The sequence below is a fragment of the Asterias amurensis genome, chromosome 3 (assembly GCF_032118995.1).
Source record: "Asterias amurensis chromosome 3, ASM3211899v1".
NCBI lineage: Eukaryota > Metazoa > Echinodermata > Asteroidea > Forcipulatida > Asteriidae > Asterias > Asterias amurensis.
The window spans coordinates 20,157,449-20,174,253 of record NC_092650.1 but is presented as its reverse complement, the minus strand read 5'-3'; the positions used below and the strand labels follow the sequence as shown (position 1 = coordinate 20,174,253).

The 16,805-nt window shown below is 39.7% G+C and overlaps 1 protein-coding gene across 5 annotated transcripts in view; it reads right to left on the bottom strand.

Annotated features, from left to right (window-relative positions):
* Positions 1-3,903: 3,903 nt before the first annotated feature.
* Positions 3,904-16,805, bottom strand: part of LOC139934413 (breast cancer anti-estrogen resistance protein 1-like) — a 62,506-nt gene continuing 49,604 nt past the window's right edge. For 2 of the 5 annotated variants that reach the window (XM_071928641.1, XM_071928639.1), the window contains exons 2-3: positions 12,735-12,965; positions 3,905-9,932 (exon numbers count right to left, since the gene is read on the bottom strand). In XM_071928641.1, coding sequence (XP_071784742.1) covers positions 7,809-9,932; positions 12,735-12,965 — 2,355 coding nt within the window. In that variant the 3' untranslated portion in view covers positions 3,905-7,808. Of the gene's footprint in view, positions 9,933-12,734; positions 12,966-13,970; positions 15,433-16,805 lie in introns of those variants that run through there. The other 3 variants (XM_071928637.1, XM_071928638.1, XM_071928640.1) reach the window with 3 other exon arrangements.

Below are 16,805 nucleotides of genomic sequence, written 5' to 3'. Positions count from 1 at the left end.
AACACAACTCAAAAGAGATTTTCACATGATGCTACCGCAAACCTTAACTAACCAATTCATCAATCTTAATTTTTAAGACTGGCCAAACGTTTTAATATCTCTTGGGACTAGTCTTAAAAGGACTGGTCCTGACTCTTTGCGGGATCGACCCCTGTCTGATATAATATAATTGTAAGTGTATTTCCTATGGACACCTTTTTAAAGTGTTGTAAGTTTAACTAATCTTTTTATAGTATTGCTTTTCCATAACTTTTTAAATTTCGCGGTTTGTGGTTTTAATTATTGGCTGGTCCATTTTTGTGGTTTATATTTTTAGAAATCGTTTAAGCTCTTTAGTTATTTTTGCTCTTGTTTGCAGCTATTTTTAATGTGTACATTGCTTGGGGTCCATTCATGGATGCAAGGCGCTTCATAAGCATTGTTTATTGTTTTTATTATTATCATCATGTTCTGCTTTCATTCCCTGCAGGTTGGTACATTGTATGGGTGGCATTCCTGTCTCGATTCAAACTCATGAGGGAGCTATTGTCCATCAATGATGACGACGCATCCAAGGGCAAAGAAGAGACAAAGGGCCTCCAGAAGGCGGATCCTTCTGTGTCTAACACTAACAGGAGAACGAGACAATACACAAGCCAACGGCCATAGATGTGATGGTTACTGATCTTTGTGTCCCTAGTTCGATCAGCTCTTTACATTAGGATTTCACGGAGGCTGGACCTTAACTTATTTATGGCTTCATTAAAGCGCTCATATCCCTCACCCAGTGACGCTCAAGACTCAAGACGCTTAAATGTTTTTTTTTAAGGTTTTGTGGAGCAACGTTGTATTCCTTTTTAGCACTGTGTTCTAATGATTTTAACAAAGTGGCGTAGTGCAATATGCAGCCAACCAAATCAGGAACAACATGGGGAACCCCTTCTCTTTTCAACAAGTACACTGTGTTATTTTACCTACATTACACAACACACGGAACCAATGTCCCCATCCAAAGGTTGCAGCAAAAATGGTTTTACTTGCAGTGTCTTCAGAAGGACATAAGTGTCACGACCAGGACTCAAACCCACACTCTGCTGAAGAGAATCACCAGAGCTTGGGCTCAATTCTCTAGTCCTATTCGCTTGGCCATGACGCACCACAGTTGGGGTGTTGGTACATAGGGGCATCAGAACATACATGTAGGAGTGGCGGAACATAATTATGAAGGGGTGGTGGAACACGTAGGTGTGTAAACCCAACGGTAACATGAATTGAACTTCTAAAATGCTGCCATGGCTTGCATCAAAATGTATGTAATTACCATCAAACGAACTTGTATTGGGGACTGGATTTTATTTGTTTTAAATTTATGAATATCTTTGCCAAACTTGGACGGAACTTTTTAAGCTAAGATTTGCATGTACATGTATGCACTACAAAAGTGAACCAGTTTTGTAGACCCTTCACCATAGGCCTACTGTGTCGGGCATTGTTTCCACTTTGTTGAGTTGAGGCTACTTTGACAACAACATGAGGGGTTTCCATAGGTATCATTGTTTACTGGAAGGTGGGTGTTCTGGGGCCGATTTCACAAATAGTTAGGACAAAGTCCTAGGACTAGGAGATATTAAAAATTTAAGGCTAGCTCGGGATAAAGGCCAAGTCACACTTCAGCGATAACGAAAACGATAACGATAACGATAACGATAACGACGCAAAGAGAACGCATTCTACTGGTTGAATTGCTCCACGCAGAATATGCCCACGCTCATTCAACCAATCGAGCGCGTGCATTTTTAACTATCTCGTTTTCGTTCTCGTTATCGTGGCCTTTGTGACCCGGCCTTCAGACTGGTCTTAACTCTTTGTGAAATCCACCCTGATAACTTTTGATGCGTTTTTACTGTTATGTGTTTCTGAGTGATGAGCGATCTCTGTCATTGGAAGGATGCTATGTGGTTTTGCTTGCACTGTTAGGCACTTTTTAAAACCACGGTTTAAAGGGAAGGTACACGTTTGGGAATTGTCAAAGACCAGTCTTCGCACTTGGTGTATCCCATCATAAGCATAAAATAACAAGCCTGTGAAAATTTGGGCTCAATCGGTCATTGAAGTTGCGAGAAAATGATGAAAGAAAAAACACCCTTGTTGGACGAATGTGTGTGCTTTCAGATAGGAATAAAATACTTCTAGCTAGAAGTCTTTTATTATTTTAGTGATAAATTACCTCTTTCTCAAAAACTAACGTTACTTCAGAGGGAGTTGTACTATCAACAGCTCTCCAATGCACGTTACCAAGTCAGTTTTTAAGTTAATATATTTGTTTTGAGTAACTACCAAATGTGTGCCTTCCCTTTAAGCTGGTTCTTTTAGTTACACATGGTTTTAGAATATGCCTACAGAGCTGTGGGGGCATTGGGGTAGAAAGGTTTGACCAGTACAGCAATTGTTCAGAATTGTTAATAATGAATTATTATTAAAGGCAGTGGACACTTTTAATTACTCAAAATAATTATTAGCATAAAACCTTACTTGGTAAGTAGACATTTAAAGACACTGGACACTATTGGTAATTGCCAAAGACCAGTCTTCCCACTTGGTGTATCTCAACATATGCATAAAATAACAAAGCTCTGCAAATTTGAGCTCGATTGGTCGTCGGATTTGAGAGATAACTATGAAAGAAGAACAAATCCATGTCACACAAATTCGTGGAAAATTACTTCTTTCTCGAAAACTACGTCACTTCAGAGGAAGCCGTTTCTCACCATCAACCTCTCCCCATTACTCATAACCAAGAAAGGTTTTATGATAATTATTTTGAGCAATTACCAATAGTGTCCACTGCCTTTAAATAATAGACCTGTCATTGACACAAGATAAGAAAACTTATGTACAGAGCCTCACGGTGAGTTTTGAAGGTATCAATGTTATTTGATTGGTAGGTAATAAAAACAACATCGTAGTTTAACAGCTTTCTTATCAATTTAAAGTTCAGACCATTTTTCTGTGAAGCATAAATATTTTAAAGCTGACATTTTCCAGTGTCCAGATCACGTCCGAAAGACTATCTTTCACAACTCATTTTTATTGGAAACTGTTTTACTAAGAGTTTAATTTGTACAAACATTGTGTAATGATACTTTAAATTATAAATAAACAGATTTGAATGAGAGAAAAACAAAACAGTAAGAGTGACTTTTATGGAGTGCTTAATTTCTAAGAATTTAAAACCCACAAAAAGGCCCAATCCAGAAGAAAAAAAACAGATTGTTTCTTCTAATGAAAGGGTATAGGCCTCACATTACTTTGTTAATTTCTCCAGTTTTTATGACCATACAAATTTACTTGGTAAAAAGCACTGGAGAGCTGCTGCTCTATGAAAACATTGAAACACCCCCCTGCCCCTCCCTTGAAGTAATTTAGTCATCTCTGTCATCTAAGATCACCAGCAGCCAACACAATTCTTAGCAGTTTATTTTGAATAGCGCCCTCTTGAGAATGAATACGGTTAACCAGGACAAGGGGCGGGACTATACTTGCCAAGAGAAGCAATTTACAAGGACAAGTTCAAGAACCAGGCCAACATATACATATGCATACGCCCTCTCTTCAGCCTCATGGGTTGGGGTAGGAGGAGGGGCTGAGGAAGATGTCAAGGATTTAAAAAAATGTCTTGTCTCGCTCTCCATTTTGGACTGGTTTCCACCAAATAAAAATCTGTCAAATCCACACATCTGTCTTAGAGTAAAATCTGGTAACCACAAATATAAAGGCAGTGGACACTATTGGTAATTACTCAACATATTATTAGCATAAAACCTCACTTGGTGACAAATAATGGGTAGAGGTTGATGGTATACAACATTGTGAGAAACGGCTCCCTCTCAAGTGCCATAGTTTTTTAGCAAGAAGTAATTTTCCACGAATTTGTTTTTGAGACTTCAGATTTAGAACTTGAGGTCTTGAAATCAACCATCTAAACGGACACAACTTCGTGTGACAAGGGTGTTTTTCTTTCATTATTATCTCGCAACTTCACTGACCGATTGAGCTCAAATTTTCACAGGTTAGTTTACATATGTTGAGATACACCAACTGTGAAGGCTAGTCTTTGACAATTCCCAATAGTGTCTACTGCCTTTAAGCAATGAGCAAGTTCGATCAAGGAACTATTACTGTGTCTACTGTCGACTATTACAATGTAGTACCCAGGATGTATTTCATACATGTTCACCCTGGGACATTGTTTAGTGGTTGACAAATAACGATCCTTGATTGAACTTGCACCATGCTGAAAAAAATTAACCTAAAAATATGTACAAAAGCAACAGATAAAAATACAAAAGGCTCGTCCAGTAGGTTTATCCATAGGTTTATTGTAATCAACACGATTCATTTTTTAAAAACATACATGTAATGTTTAAATTTGTACAAAATATGCAATTTTCAAACTCATAAATAAAACAACCTCAGCACAGGCCAAGTGAAAAGTAAGACTCAACGACCCTTTTGTCATGCATATTGTTTTCAAGGTAAAATATGAAATTCTTAACTGGAAAGAAAACCAGAAGTCCATCACAGATGAATAAAAGCAGAATTCAAATAGTGGTTTATAGGCCTACCATTCATGTATCCTTTATTTACACAACGAGGAACCTTGTACACTCCAGTGCCATTCTGGCAGGCAAGATACACTGGTTGCATGGAGAATCTTTTACAATTTATTCTTAAAATGTTCACATCAACACAAGAGACATAGAAATAACAGCTGGACAAGTTTTAAGATGCGCCCTGTAAAAATATAACATTGCATGTTTTCTTCACTGGGCTTTGTACGAAGCCTTCTTGAGCAGGCTCCCTGTGCTCTTTTGTAAATGTCAAAGGTTAAAGGTCTTTTCAATACTGTTTAAGTTATCCATTCAATGAGAAATATCCTCATTTATATACAAGGGAGCTGAATAATTATAGTATAAACCATTTTTGTTAAATAAAGGTGTCTCAATTTGTAACATACCGTCTTCAAGGAAAACACAATCCTCCTCAATATTGATATTTAATTGATATCGAAAGAGAAATTTCTGTGATACAGGCCCAATTGCTTGGCTCTGCTTATACCGCCGAGTTTTGCTCTTACGAATGCCATTCTCCGCTTACTGTGTACCGTTAAGCGCCAAATTTCAGTGCTAGCTGTATACATGGTATCTAAGCAAATAATGCCTAGTAACCTGGAGTAAGCGGAGGGCACAACCAACAATTCCCTTCTGACCAGTAAAAAAAGCTTGGCGTAAGCACAGAATTCCCTGCTTCCTTTGTTTCTGCAGAGCCATGAAATTGGGCCCACCCTAGTGATCAATGAAACACTGTTATAAAGCACAGACGATATAATCAAATAGCACCCTGTTATTGTTTTTGTTTTGTTTCGGAAATGTCTTGCCAAGAATTCTACTACTTCACAAAATCATAAAAGGTTTGTATAAAACCAATGGATGACTTGGGAGAGATAATACTTATGTGCTGTGTAATGCACGCACAAGAACCCAGTGCACTCATTATAAAGAGAAGGGATACACCCCAAGGTTCCTGGTTTGAAATTACTGTATGCCACTGCACCTTGTAATCCATTACTTGGTGCTATGTAAACAATAAGGTTTAATACTTCAAACCAACTGATCAAGTTCGCTGGCCACTGTCGAGCCTGGTTTGTAAATGAGCTTGGACACTCAATGCCAGTTCATCTCATCCAATGAGGCACTACATCTAATCATGGAGGTGTGCGTCTCTTTCAGACAGTTAAAAAGTTTCATACTTCAAAACATAGCTCCACAACATACCAATCACCCAAGACTTTATGTACAGAACTGGATACAGGGAAGAAACGTTCAAGATGTAAATTCCCTTGTCAAGGACCAAATCATGACTACTCAAATCACAGAGGATTTCATGAAAGGGAGAGGGTTATTTATATCTCAGCAATACAGTGAAGTTCTACTTGCACTTTAGTCACAAATCTTTACAAAAAGAAGGGCAAGGAAAGGGGTAACTGCCCTCAAAAATTGGGCACATCGTCAGTGAAAAAATGGGCAAAGCAAGAAGTGGACAAATTTCACAGAGAAAGCCAGCAAAACTTCCTACCAAGTATTAATGATGTCTTCATCTATTTGTGGGTTGAGTAAAAGAACAATTTACTAGAGCGGAACTTAAACTAACCACCTCTGCAAAAACTCTTGACCCAACTGAGATATCGAGCCTTAATGTTAGCAGCCTCTCTATTTTGGTTAAGGGGTGTCATGTTTTAAACTTAAAAAGTTTGAACAAATATATGACTCTGCTCGCCCCTTCTCGCTCTCACCATAAGAGTCCCTAACCATGAATAACAAGCACAATTTGAGACAAAACTCACTGATCTATTCAGCCAAACTAATGAAAACCACCAAACCAAAACAAAACATCTGTATTTGTCATTCTTTTGTTTTACTTTTAAATATAATCTCAGTTGATGTCAACAACAACAAAAAAAACACAAATTTTTACAGTTTGAATGACAGTTACGTTAAAATGCTGATTTTTTTTTATAATAATGGAATATCTACGTATTGTACAACGTATATGTATGGTACAAAATTATACAATTTAAAAAAACAAAGGTTATTGGTTCCCTTGTGCATAGACAATCCGAAGTTCAGATTGAGGGTTTTTCTGCATAGGGGGCAGTCAATGCATTAGATTGGAATATCATTCTTAAGGTATCAGCTTCACAGTCAGGGGCATTATTTGATCACACAGGCTTGTCCTTTAAACCCAGCAAACAGTGTACTTTGTCTAATACAGATCCAGCGGGCTAGTAAAAACTATTTTTTAGGCTCCAATAAAAACAAAACATGGCATCTACCTGTTTAAAGGGTTTTGCTACCTTTGTACTCTGTAGATCAAGTTTTTGGCCATGACATGAATCTCCACTCACTGTGATCGTGAATGAAGATGTACACGTTATATAATTTACCTGTAGAAAGTTCAGCTTAGATATGAGGAAAAAGGTATCGATCACAGAGCAATAGTTTCAGGACAGTCGCATAAATCTGTTGGATGCTCAACTTTCTCACTGAGACGAAAATTATGTTGTGAAATTGTTTAACCCATTCTCCAAAACTACAGCACCTCGGTAAGCAATACTTTAAGAGTAGTTTCTATAACATCATGATCTTTAAGCGGGTACAGTTTAATGTAAATCTGTGGATGTTTGTGATTTGTGTCGTACAAAAAGTACCCAGCAGAATGCTAAAACAAGTTTGTGAAAGTGAAACCCAACGATGATCACAACAAATAATATATTCTAAAGTTAACTTGACGACGATTCAAGTTTCAAATCTGGGCTAATAAAAGCTTTGTAGGGGGCAAGTCAAAAGCAAAGTTTTGCTACTCGCCAAATGGACTTCATTTTCAAAAAAACAAAGTTAAAAGCCCAAGGCCTGCCTGCATCATAATTCAACAGCCCTCATGTCCGGACCTAGACAATGAAAACCTTGACCTCTATAACCTTCCTTCTGTAATCACAAACCTCCAATACAATTATAAATTATGAGTCAAGGTTGCGAACAAGATAATAAACACTGTAAATTTTAAGTACACACAAACCAACTTGTGTAAAATTTTGCCATCTTTAAAGAAGGGAACCGAAAACATGCCTTTTTGGTCAGAGTTCAGGTCACCCACGTTCAATCAACTGTACTGTTGAAACAACGCCAATAATTTGAAGTAAATGAACATGCAATGAATTTTAATGAACAGAGATAGTATATACAAAAAGAAAAATATTTTGGGGGTTTTCATTACAGAGCAGCACACTGCAAAATAGCTGCTTTCAAGTCCTGTGTGGCATTTGCAGCATCGGTGATCCTGTCTACCATTTCCTGTAGCGGTTGCACGCCTGGATACTGCAACGCCGCCGACTTGGTGGTGTTCACAGCAACGTTCAGGCAATCACATAAGAAATCGCTGCAGCGAATGATCCGAGTGCGCACCTCCTGGTGTTGTAAATTGTGGTGGAGCGTGTCGCCGATAAAAACCAACTTGTGTCCGACGAGGATAATGTGCTTACTGTGAGCAACAAAGACCTTGGGTGGTTGGTTGGCCTCGATGCAGGTGAAGAACACATCAATTGCATTACTCATGGTGTTCACTAGCGACTCGATGTCGTTGACATAAAACTCCAAGATTTGTTTGTCATTTGGAAGGAGGACCGAAGGCTGCTTGGCGTTTGGGTCTGTAACAATGATCTGCCTGTTCACAAGGGGGTCTTTCTTTGTTAAATAGCCATAATCTGCAGTGCCTTCCTTTCTAGGGGTGTGGTCTAGATCATCAGCCTGTCCTGGAAAAGGGGCGTCACCAGGTGGAAGCCGAGGAAGGGGTCTTGCCTGAACCCCTTTCCTCTGTGCGGTCTCCTTCTCTGCAGAATGCCAGTTTGCATTGGAAGACTTGAGAGGAGGATTCGGTAATGGACGCTCCTGGGGGTTACTCAAGTTTCTACTGAAGGAGACGCGGAATAGTGAAGCTGCATTCTCCTGAATCAGGACAACAAACCTTTTCATGTCATCACTGACGCTTCTTGCAGCGAGGGCGAACTGATCAAGTTCGCTGGCCACTGTCGAGCCTGGTTTGTAGATGAGCTTGGACACTTGCCAGTTCATCTCATCCAATGAGGCACTACATCTAATCATGGAGGTGTGCGACTCTTTAAGACAGTTAACAGCTTTGCTAAGGCTCTCATGCCAGGTTTCTTCACTGTGTCGCACGGCACCTGTCATACACGTGTCGGCGAACTCTAGGAATTCCTCCAAGGCAAGCTTTAGCTGTTTACAGGCCGACTGGATTTCACGGATTCGCGGCTCCAGGTTGGACTGATGACGCCAAGTGCTACTTACGTAGCTCATCAGGTAAGCGATGGCCGTCTCCAACACTTGCTGCTTTTCGCTGAGTAAGTCCATGGCAGAGTTTATGTCCAGTATTCCTGACCAGTCATCGAGACTGTCTGCTGATTTTGTAAGCCTGGACATTGTCAACAGATTCATTTTACCTTCAAGTTCCTCCGTTGATCTGCCGTATACCGGGCTCGACCTTCCCGACCGGGGCTTGTCTCTTGTGACCTGTGGCGGAATATCATAAACATTGTCCGAACTGTGTAGACCGTTGCCAACACTTGTGATGTGAATTTTTGTTTTACCTGGGCTATCATACAGTCCCTCGGATGATGGTATATTGGATGGACTATCGTACAGATCATCCTTACTGGTTCTGCCTTCATTCTGAAGGGATGGTCTCTTGGCAGACAGTTCATGAGCTGGTGGTACATCGTACACGTCTGTTGGGTATTTCTGCCCAGGTAGAGTGTCATACAAGTCCAATGAGTTAGCTCTCTGAATGAGTTTCTCATTCGAATGTGGAAGAGGCTCAGGCGACGGGGTCAAACCCTTCTGAGCTCCCTGCAACAAGCTCGGTACATCATATACCTCAGTCGGCGACTTGGGCGGACTGGGACTGCCCACACCTCTCCCTTTCATGGGGGGAGTATCGTAGATATCCATGGGTACTTTGGGATCCTTAGCGGCAGGCAACACATCATAAACGTCCTGCTGCAGCTGCTTCTTCGGCGAGTCATACAAGTCTTCGCTCGACTGTTTCCGATGGTTCGCCGGAGAGTCGTAGACGTCCGTTGGCGAAGGTGATTTGGAAGCGAGAAGGCTCGGTGGCACATCGTAAGTTTCATCTCCAGAGAGCTGCTGAGTGAAGTTATTCTGGGCGACGGGCACTGCAAGGGGGGCAAGCTGTTGAGTGTTGTACCCCGTCCCTGGGTTCCTTGGGATGTCGTAGTCTTCATGGCCCCTTGATAGGGGGTTACGGGCTGCACTCGGACTGTCGTAGATGTAGGATTGTCCAATCAGCTGTGGGGTCTTTATCTGTTGAATAAACAACGGAAACTTAAAAATGTGCAAAGAACATTGTCTGGCTTCCTGGTGCCATGTTTAAAAAAAACCCATTAAACTATGTCAACATTGCCTCGTTTCCTCAGCGGATGTCTCCAGAAATGTTCACTTTAGAATAAAAATAACAAGAAGATCAGATTACAGTTCATAACTAGTTTTCAGGATGGACAAAATGTATGAAGTAAATTGACATGTTTGTCCCTTCTTCTTTTTTTGCTACCCCAGATGGAAGAATGTCCTTTTTTTTTTTTTCGACCACCGTAAACGGCAGAGGGAAATAGTAATATGAATTCTGATTATTGATGATATTTCAATTCATATGAGATTAAACAAGAGTGGGATTTGAACTAACTACCTACAGTTTAACATGCCAGGTCTTTATCAACTGAGCTATAAAAAAAAGAAAAAAAAAAAAAGACATCCAGTTCAACATGCCAGGTCTTTATCAACTGAGCTATCTAGCATTTGCTGGCGGTCTCCCAATTAATACAATATTTCAATGAACTTATTCATCATTCATACTACTATAATGAATATTTCAATTGAAAGCTATATTTTGTCCCGCACAATATTATAAATCAGTCCCACTTCTTAAATTAAAACAAGCGGATTCCAATGCACAGTCACAAGAAAAAAATCTCAAGCCTTATTAATTTCTTGGAAACGCATCTTGAGAAAAAAATTAGCATTTTCTAGAGATCTGATGTATTTCCCCTGTAGACAGTCAGGAGACAGCAATGTATAAAGCAGTTATAAATCAATAAAGCTGGTGTGAAGTAATAACAGAGTTGACATGAAAACAGCTGGAACAACTGGAATGCCAGGCCAAGGCTGGTACCTTGACCTCTATAGATTGAGTAATACTGATGACACATAAATATTAATCTCCTGACTAGCATGTAATAAGGAGATTTAGAACCTTTTTTTATTTTCTCTGGATCCAGATATAACCCTGACTCTGGTGTAAGACCTTTTGAAACCACTGCTATGACTAGGGAAATATCATTTATAGAGATTCCTAAACAACCCACAACATTTGGGGAGACTTTGGACCAAACTGCACACAACTTAAAGGGGACATTGCAACAACAACAAAAAACTCAAAGTTGGAAAAGAAACTTAATCATTTTAAAAACATTCTCTTTAGTATCGCAAGCTAATCCAAAAAAAGTCAAGTATCACAAAGACAATCAAAACACAATTTTTGATAAAAATAGAATAGCAAAAGTAAACATGTTTGTTTTACGTTTTAGGTGACAATATGAAAAATGTACACATAGAAACTTGCTTTCTTTTCAAATAAAATACTTGGTGTTTTACAACACTTTAAAAGAGTACCTTGCAAAGGATGTACAAGCCACATGAATAATGATTCACTTGTAAAGGTTAAAGGAAATCAGTCTTTGTGTAATCTCATGTTGTGAGCTGTTGAAACATTAGGATGTGTCCTGTGTTCTTTTTTTTTCTTCAAGATGGTGAACTTTTGTGTGCGTGATAAGGACGGGTCACTGAGCTCCATTACAGGAAGCTCAACCTTGCTCCCAGGAAATTGAACTCTCTACTCCGCTTCCTCTTGTACACATTGTACAGTGTACAATGTACAAACATCTGTACAGGTACATTATACAATTGTTGCACGCTGTCACGGGGTCCATGGCGTTTTGTACACTCAAGGGGGAAATGGAACCCGAGGCGAAGCCGAGGGTGCCATTTTCCCTAGAGGGTGTACAAAACCCATGGACCCCAGTCACAACTTGCAACAATTGTTTTGTTATACCTAGTTGTATAAATGTTATTCCTCTTCTCAAAGTTCTGTAGTCATCTTCAAACATTATTACGCCGGACTATTCATTGTTTAATAAGCAGACGAACCCGCGGTTGTTTGGTACACAGCGCGAAATCGACCAATGCTGGGAACGATCAAGGTGATGTACACCGGTGTACATCACTTTTCATGTTACCCAGGCCCCCGTCGAGCCATGTAACATGCGTTTTTGTTGCGCGTCACATGATTGGTTCTCGACCAATCAAACTTCACAGTTTGTTACCGAGGTATAACAATGTACATTGTACAATACATGTGCACGGAAACTTAACAAAAGGGATTTCCTCGCAGGTGTTTGTTTCTTGTCCAACCATGTTGAGTTTTTAATTTTTAAATGCAACCATTACAAATTTTGTAGTTTTGCTAGAGTGCGACTCAATTAATGATCGAAATGCATGGACCTGTGATGAGATGTTGTTTGAGTCTGACCCCCAAGTTCTTCTGAATCCTCACTTTGGCAATAAAAGAACAGACATTGCAGGGTTTCTAATCTGTAGTAGATCTTTGCACAATTTTCATTGAAGAAAGGAAAGAAGACCCCCCCCAAAACGGTGCAACTTTTAGGGAATATGTTCACGCCGATCCCCCTCCCCCCGGCCCATCCCCCACTTCATCATAAATGCCTTGACTGAAAACTTATTTAAAGCTGCCAAACTATTCTGTCTTCATGGCCTTTGCTTGGTTGTTCAACATCTGTTTTCATTTGAGAAAAAGATGGCTGCACCACAATAAAGCAAGGTTTAAGCTAGGATTTTGTCAAAATTTGCTGGAAATTTAAAACTGTTTTGTCAAACTGTTCACCCACAATTACATGTACATCAAATTAAAGATAAAACGGTGTCCAAAATATGAATCATGGTGCCCAAAAGAAATGCAATAAATGGTTTGTAAAGTAATGTATTGTAAGACATACATGTAAGGTATCAATCTAAATTTAGTAAAAGACCCACCTTTTGTGCAGTCTGAGAGGGAGGCGGGCTGTGTGGACTCTCATACATTCCTGCTAGTATCTTTAGCCGGTTACCGGGAGCGATACCCTGGCGACCGTTGAGTGAGCATAGCCACCATCCTTCTAAGCCGCTGGTATTCTGTTCCAGTACGGTCACTATGTCACCCCGTCGAAAGGACAACTCGTCCGGGGCTTCTGCATTGTTGTCATACAGCGCTTTGGCTAGCACGTGCTGTGAGGGAGAACAGATTCAAAGAAAACTATATTTAACATTTTTGTTTCAAATCAAGGAAGTTGCGACTACCTTGGAGTTTAAGACAAATCGTCAGAACCTGCTGAGTGAAACTTTTCCTGCAAAATAAATGAAAGATTTTAACTGCAAATAAAAACACAAAGCTAAAATAACTACAAGCATACACTCTTGCTTCAGTGAGATGTAGAACCGAGAGCCAATCCAACAGATAATTCCATGTCGTACTGCATCTCTCTGGAATTTCTTGCCAGGAACAAATTCCCTCCATCCTATAATCTAGACTTTTAAGAGGAATGTATAAAACAATCCTCATCTTGATCTGTAGCTGCCTTGCATCAAACAATAAACCCAGACACTTAGTCACGATATTTGGCCCTTGGGGTGAAAGTAGAAATTTGTATACAGTACACTAAGGGGCTGGCCTACAAGTGTACATGTACATTTACAAATAGTAAGGCTTAAATACACATTGCAGACTATTTAATAACATTTTTTAAAGCCTTTTTTTTTTTTTTTTTTTTTTCTCTTTTTCTCAGACCAAAACAAAATTTGCAATCAGATTAAGGTAGGAAGAGTATCATGCCTACATAAACCACACTATGAATATGACCATAATCATTGGTACCCTGAATGCACATTACATGTACATGATCAATGAATGACTTCTATCATCAATACCAGCCTTATCATCCCATACACTTGACTCGGCCTCACCTTAATGACGTCAATTTCTATAGGACTTATCTGTACTTTTTAAACTAAAACTCTCCATGTCTAGAATCCATCGGGATCACATAATTCAATGTAACAATTTTATATGCTATTTGCATGAATGTATTATGGCTCACTGCCAAGCATTGATGGCTCACTTCTGCAGATGACATTACCTATTCCATCTATTGCAGTTCTACAGTCCATCTAAACCAATAGAACTGAATTGAGAGGATAGGAAAGACATAGTTAAACCTAAGTCCCGCATCTTACCGTTTCATCAGCCCCATCCATATGCACATAATCTGGCTCATCTTCTGCTACACACATTTCTGCTGCAATAGAGCAAGTTAACCTACACCTCATCGTCTCGTATCCAACCTCAGCAAAAGCTACGTTTTCCGTGACGACATTGTCACCTCCGAAGGTCATGGTTTCGTAACCATTCTCGGAGACGATGCTTTGGTCGTCCATCAAAAAAGGGTCCATATTCCGAGGGAGTTTAGAATAATTCTCCTCCTGAATGTACATGGTTTATTGTACCAGCGGTATATTTTGACAAACCCTCTTGATTAAAAAAACATAACAAGCGAGAGAAAATCTTATGTATCTCTAGTAGAGAAGATCCAGTTAACTTGACTGCAAGAAAAACCAATCATGAAACAGTTGTAGACCGATCTACCTGAAGATCCAGCACAGGAAAACACAAGCCGTTGATTTACCAGCAGTGATAGTAATTGCTGTTTATCAAGCTGTACTTTGATATAGAAACACAAAAAACAGGTCCGAGCATCGGCTCGTTCAGAAGACACTGATGCTCTGTATGATTTACTCCGAGGAGAAAGTCACTTGCGGTGGAAGAGCTATTTATAGCACCATGAGTTATCTAGCATCAGTAGTAGTGTAGGAGAATGTTATGCCGTGCTGACGTCCAAGCAGAGAATTTATGTATCATGGGTGTGAAGTCAATACAGTCCTCGTTGTAAATGTCAATCGATGGTGCTCTGAATGCTGCTATGCATTACAGGTAGTGTGTAGCTCATTGACGGCATAAAATCATTGCAAATGCACATGTACATGATGTCACTTTTAAACCATTGTGGGCTGTAGAAAATGCTCAACATCATCTGTTCGTTTCAAAGTCGTTAAACCTTGCAGAAAGTCAGCACCAAATACTTGTCTTCAAGCCACCAATGTCGTTCATCCGTGAACTTATATTATAACGAGGAAATAAAGTAACTAGACATCCAGTCCAACTAAACAACAAGATATGAAACACAATCCATGAAATTCAATGCCTAAGATCTGATATTAACCGGCTAGGATTTCATAGAACATCTACACTACTGATATCCGATGTCAACTGTGCAATGACCTAGTTCAGCTCTTGGCTATTTAACCGAACAAGGGACTCGCCTTCTTTCTGTCCAGGATGTGAGTCTGGACATCACAGTGCTTGAACATTCTATGAATCTTGACTGCGTAGGCATAGCAAACCACTCAACACAATAGCTGTGTTGATTCCACCGGAACCACTCGTCCCCCATATCCCAATACGACTTCCTATCAGTGCAAGTCCATGTACACTCTGTACCTTGCCAAACAACAGCCTGTGGTTACTATGGAGTGCACCAATAAGCTTCTTCCTGTGATGTCATGGCTGTCTGGACCAATCAGCTGTCAGAGATGAGCTGGCGGTTTCCCTTTAACATTCTGGTTTGTTTCTTCAAGGAAAGCAGCTCAACAAAAGATCGTCAGGTACCCGCACTGAATTGATCAAGTATTTAACAGGGATGTTTTCCCTGACCCACAACTAGGAATAGATCCTCTTAAGCCACTGAATCCACCTTTTGTTATTGAATTCATTCACCCGTTACTTTCTTGTTTGTACTTAGCTTGTTCTCTTTCATTGCATCAGATGAAGACCTGGCTCCTATGAAAGCTCATGCAGTTTTCTATGTATAGTTAAGTCTTTTAGTGCTACCACTTCATGCAACATTACTAAACAGGTAGGGCCTAATACTATAGGACAATTCCAATTTTGAGAGATGTTTGTCTTGGAAGTTGGATATTGTAATAAAGTACAATCCTTCCTCTATGTCTTTATAGGCAGTGGACACTATATACATGTCATAGTTAGCATAAAACTTAATTGGTAACGAGTAATGGGGAGCTGTTGAGATATAAAACATTGTGAGAAACTGGCTCCCTCTGAAAGAAATTAGTTTTCGAGAAAGTAGTAATTTTCCATAAGTTTGATTTCAAGACCTCAGATTAAAAGAATTTGAGGTCTCGAAATCAAGCATCTGAAAGCACACACTCTATGTGACAATGACAAGGGTGTATTTTCTTTCATAGTTATCTCACAACTTTGACGACCAATTACGCTCAATTTTTCACAGGTTTTTTATTTTATGCATATATGTTGAGATACACCAGTTGAAAAGACATGTATTTGACAATTATCAATAGGGTCCAGTGTCGAGCTAGATCCTAGTTCTGCTTGCCAGTCACTGGAAAAAAAGTATATATGGGCAAACCCTGAACAGGAAATATCAACACAGTGTGACTAGAATGTGATACAGGGAACCTGACAAAGTCATCCACACCATGATTACATCAAAGGACCTCACTGGATATTGAGGAAGTTTGAGTTTGACAGGAAATCATAGCTATACCGCAACATGGGTGGATAGGAATTGTTGCCTTTCAGCCTAGAAGTTTAACACTAAGTGGAGTTTAGTGTAAATCAAAATGTGTCTCTGTACAAGGGTTAAACAACATTGTGATTTACCGGTGGCTATTGGGGATGGTTGAAAACCACCAGACTTTAACCATGGAGTTCTACCTCCATGCTTTTAACCAACTGAGGTTCTCAAATATGCTAAACTTAACAACTGAGATTTGGGGGTTTATTTGAGGGCGGTTGTTTGTGGCAATAAGAGGTTGGTTTCCTTTGAGCCAATTTAATTGTTTTTGCCTACTGACTGAGCTATAGCCGTAACGCTGGCAGTCTCCCTATTTTGTCAGAATTGTTCATGGGTGCCTGAGTCAGAAGTCATTCAACTCGTACATGTAACTGTCCTGTATAGCCCAGGCCAAATTTAC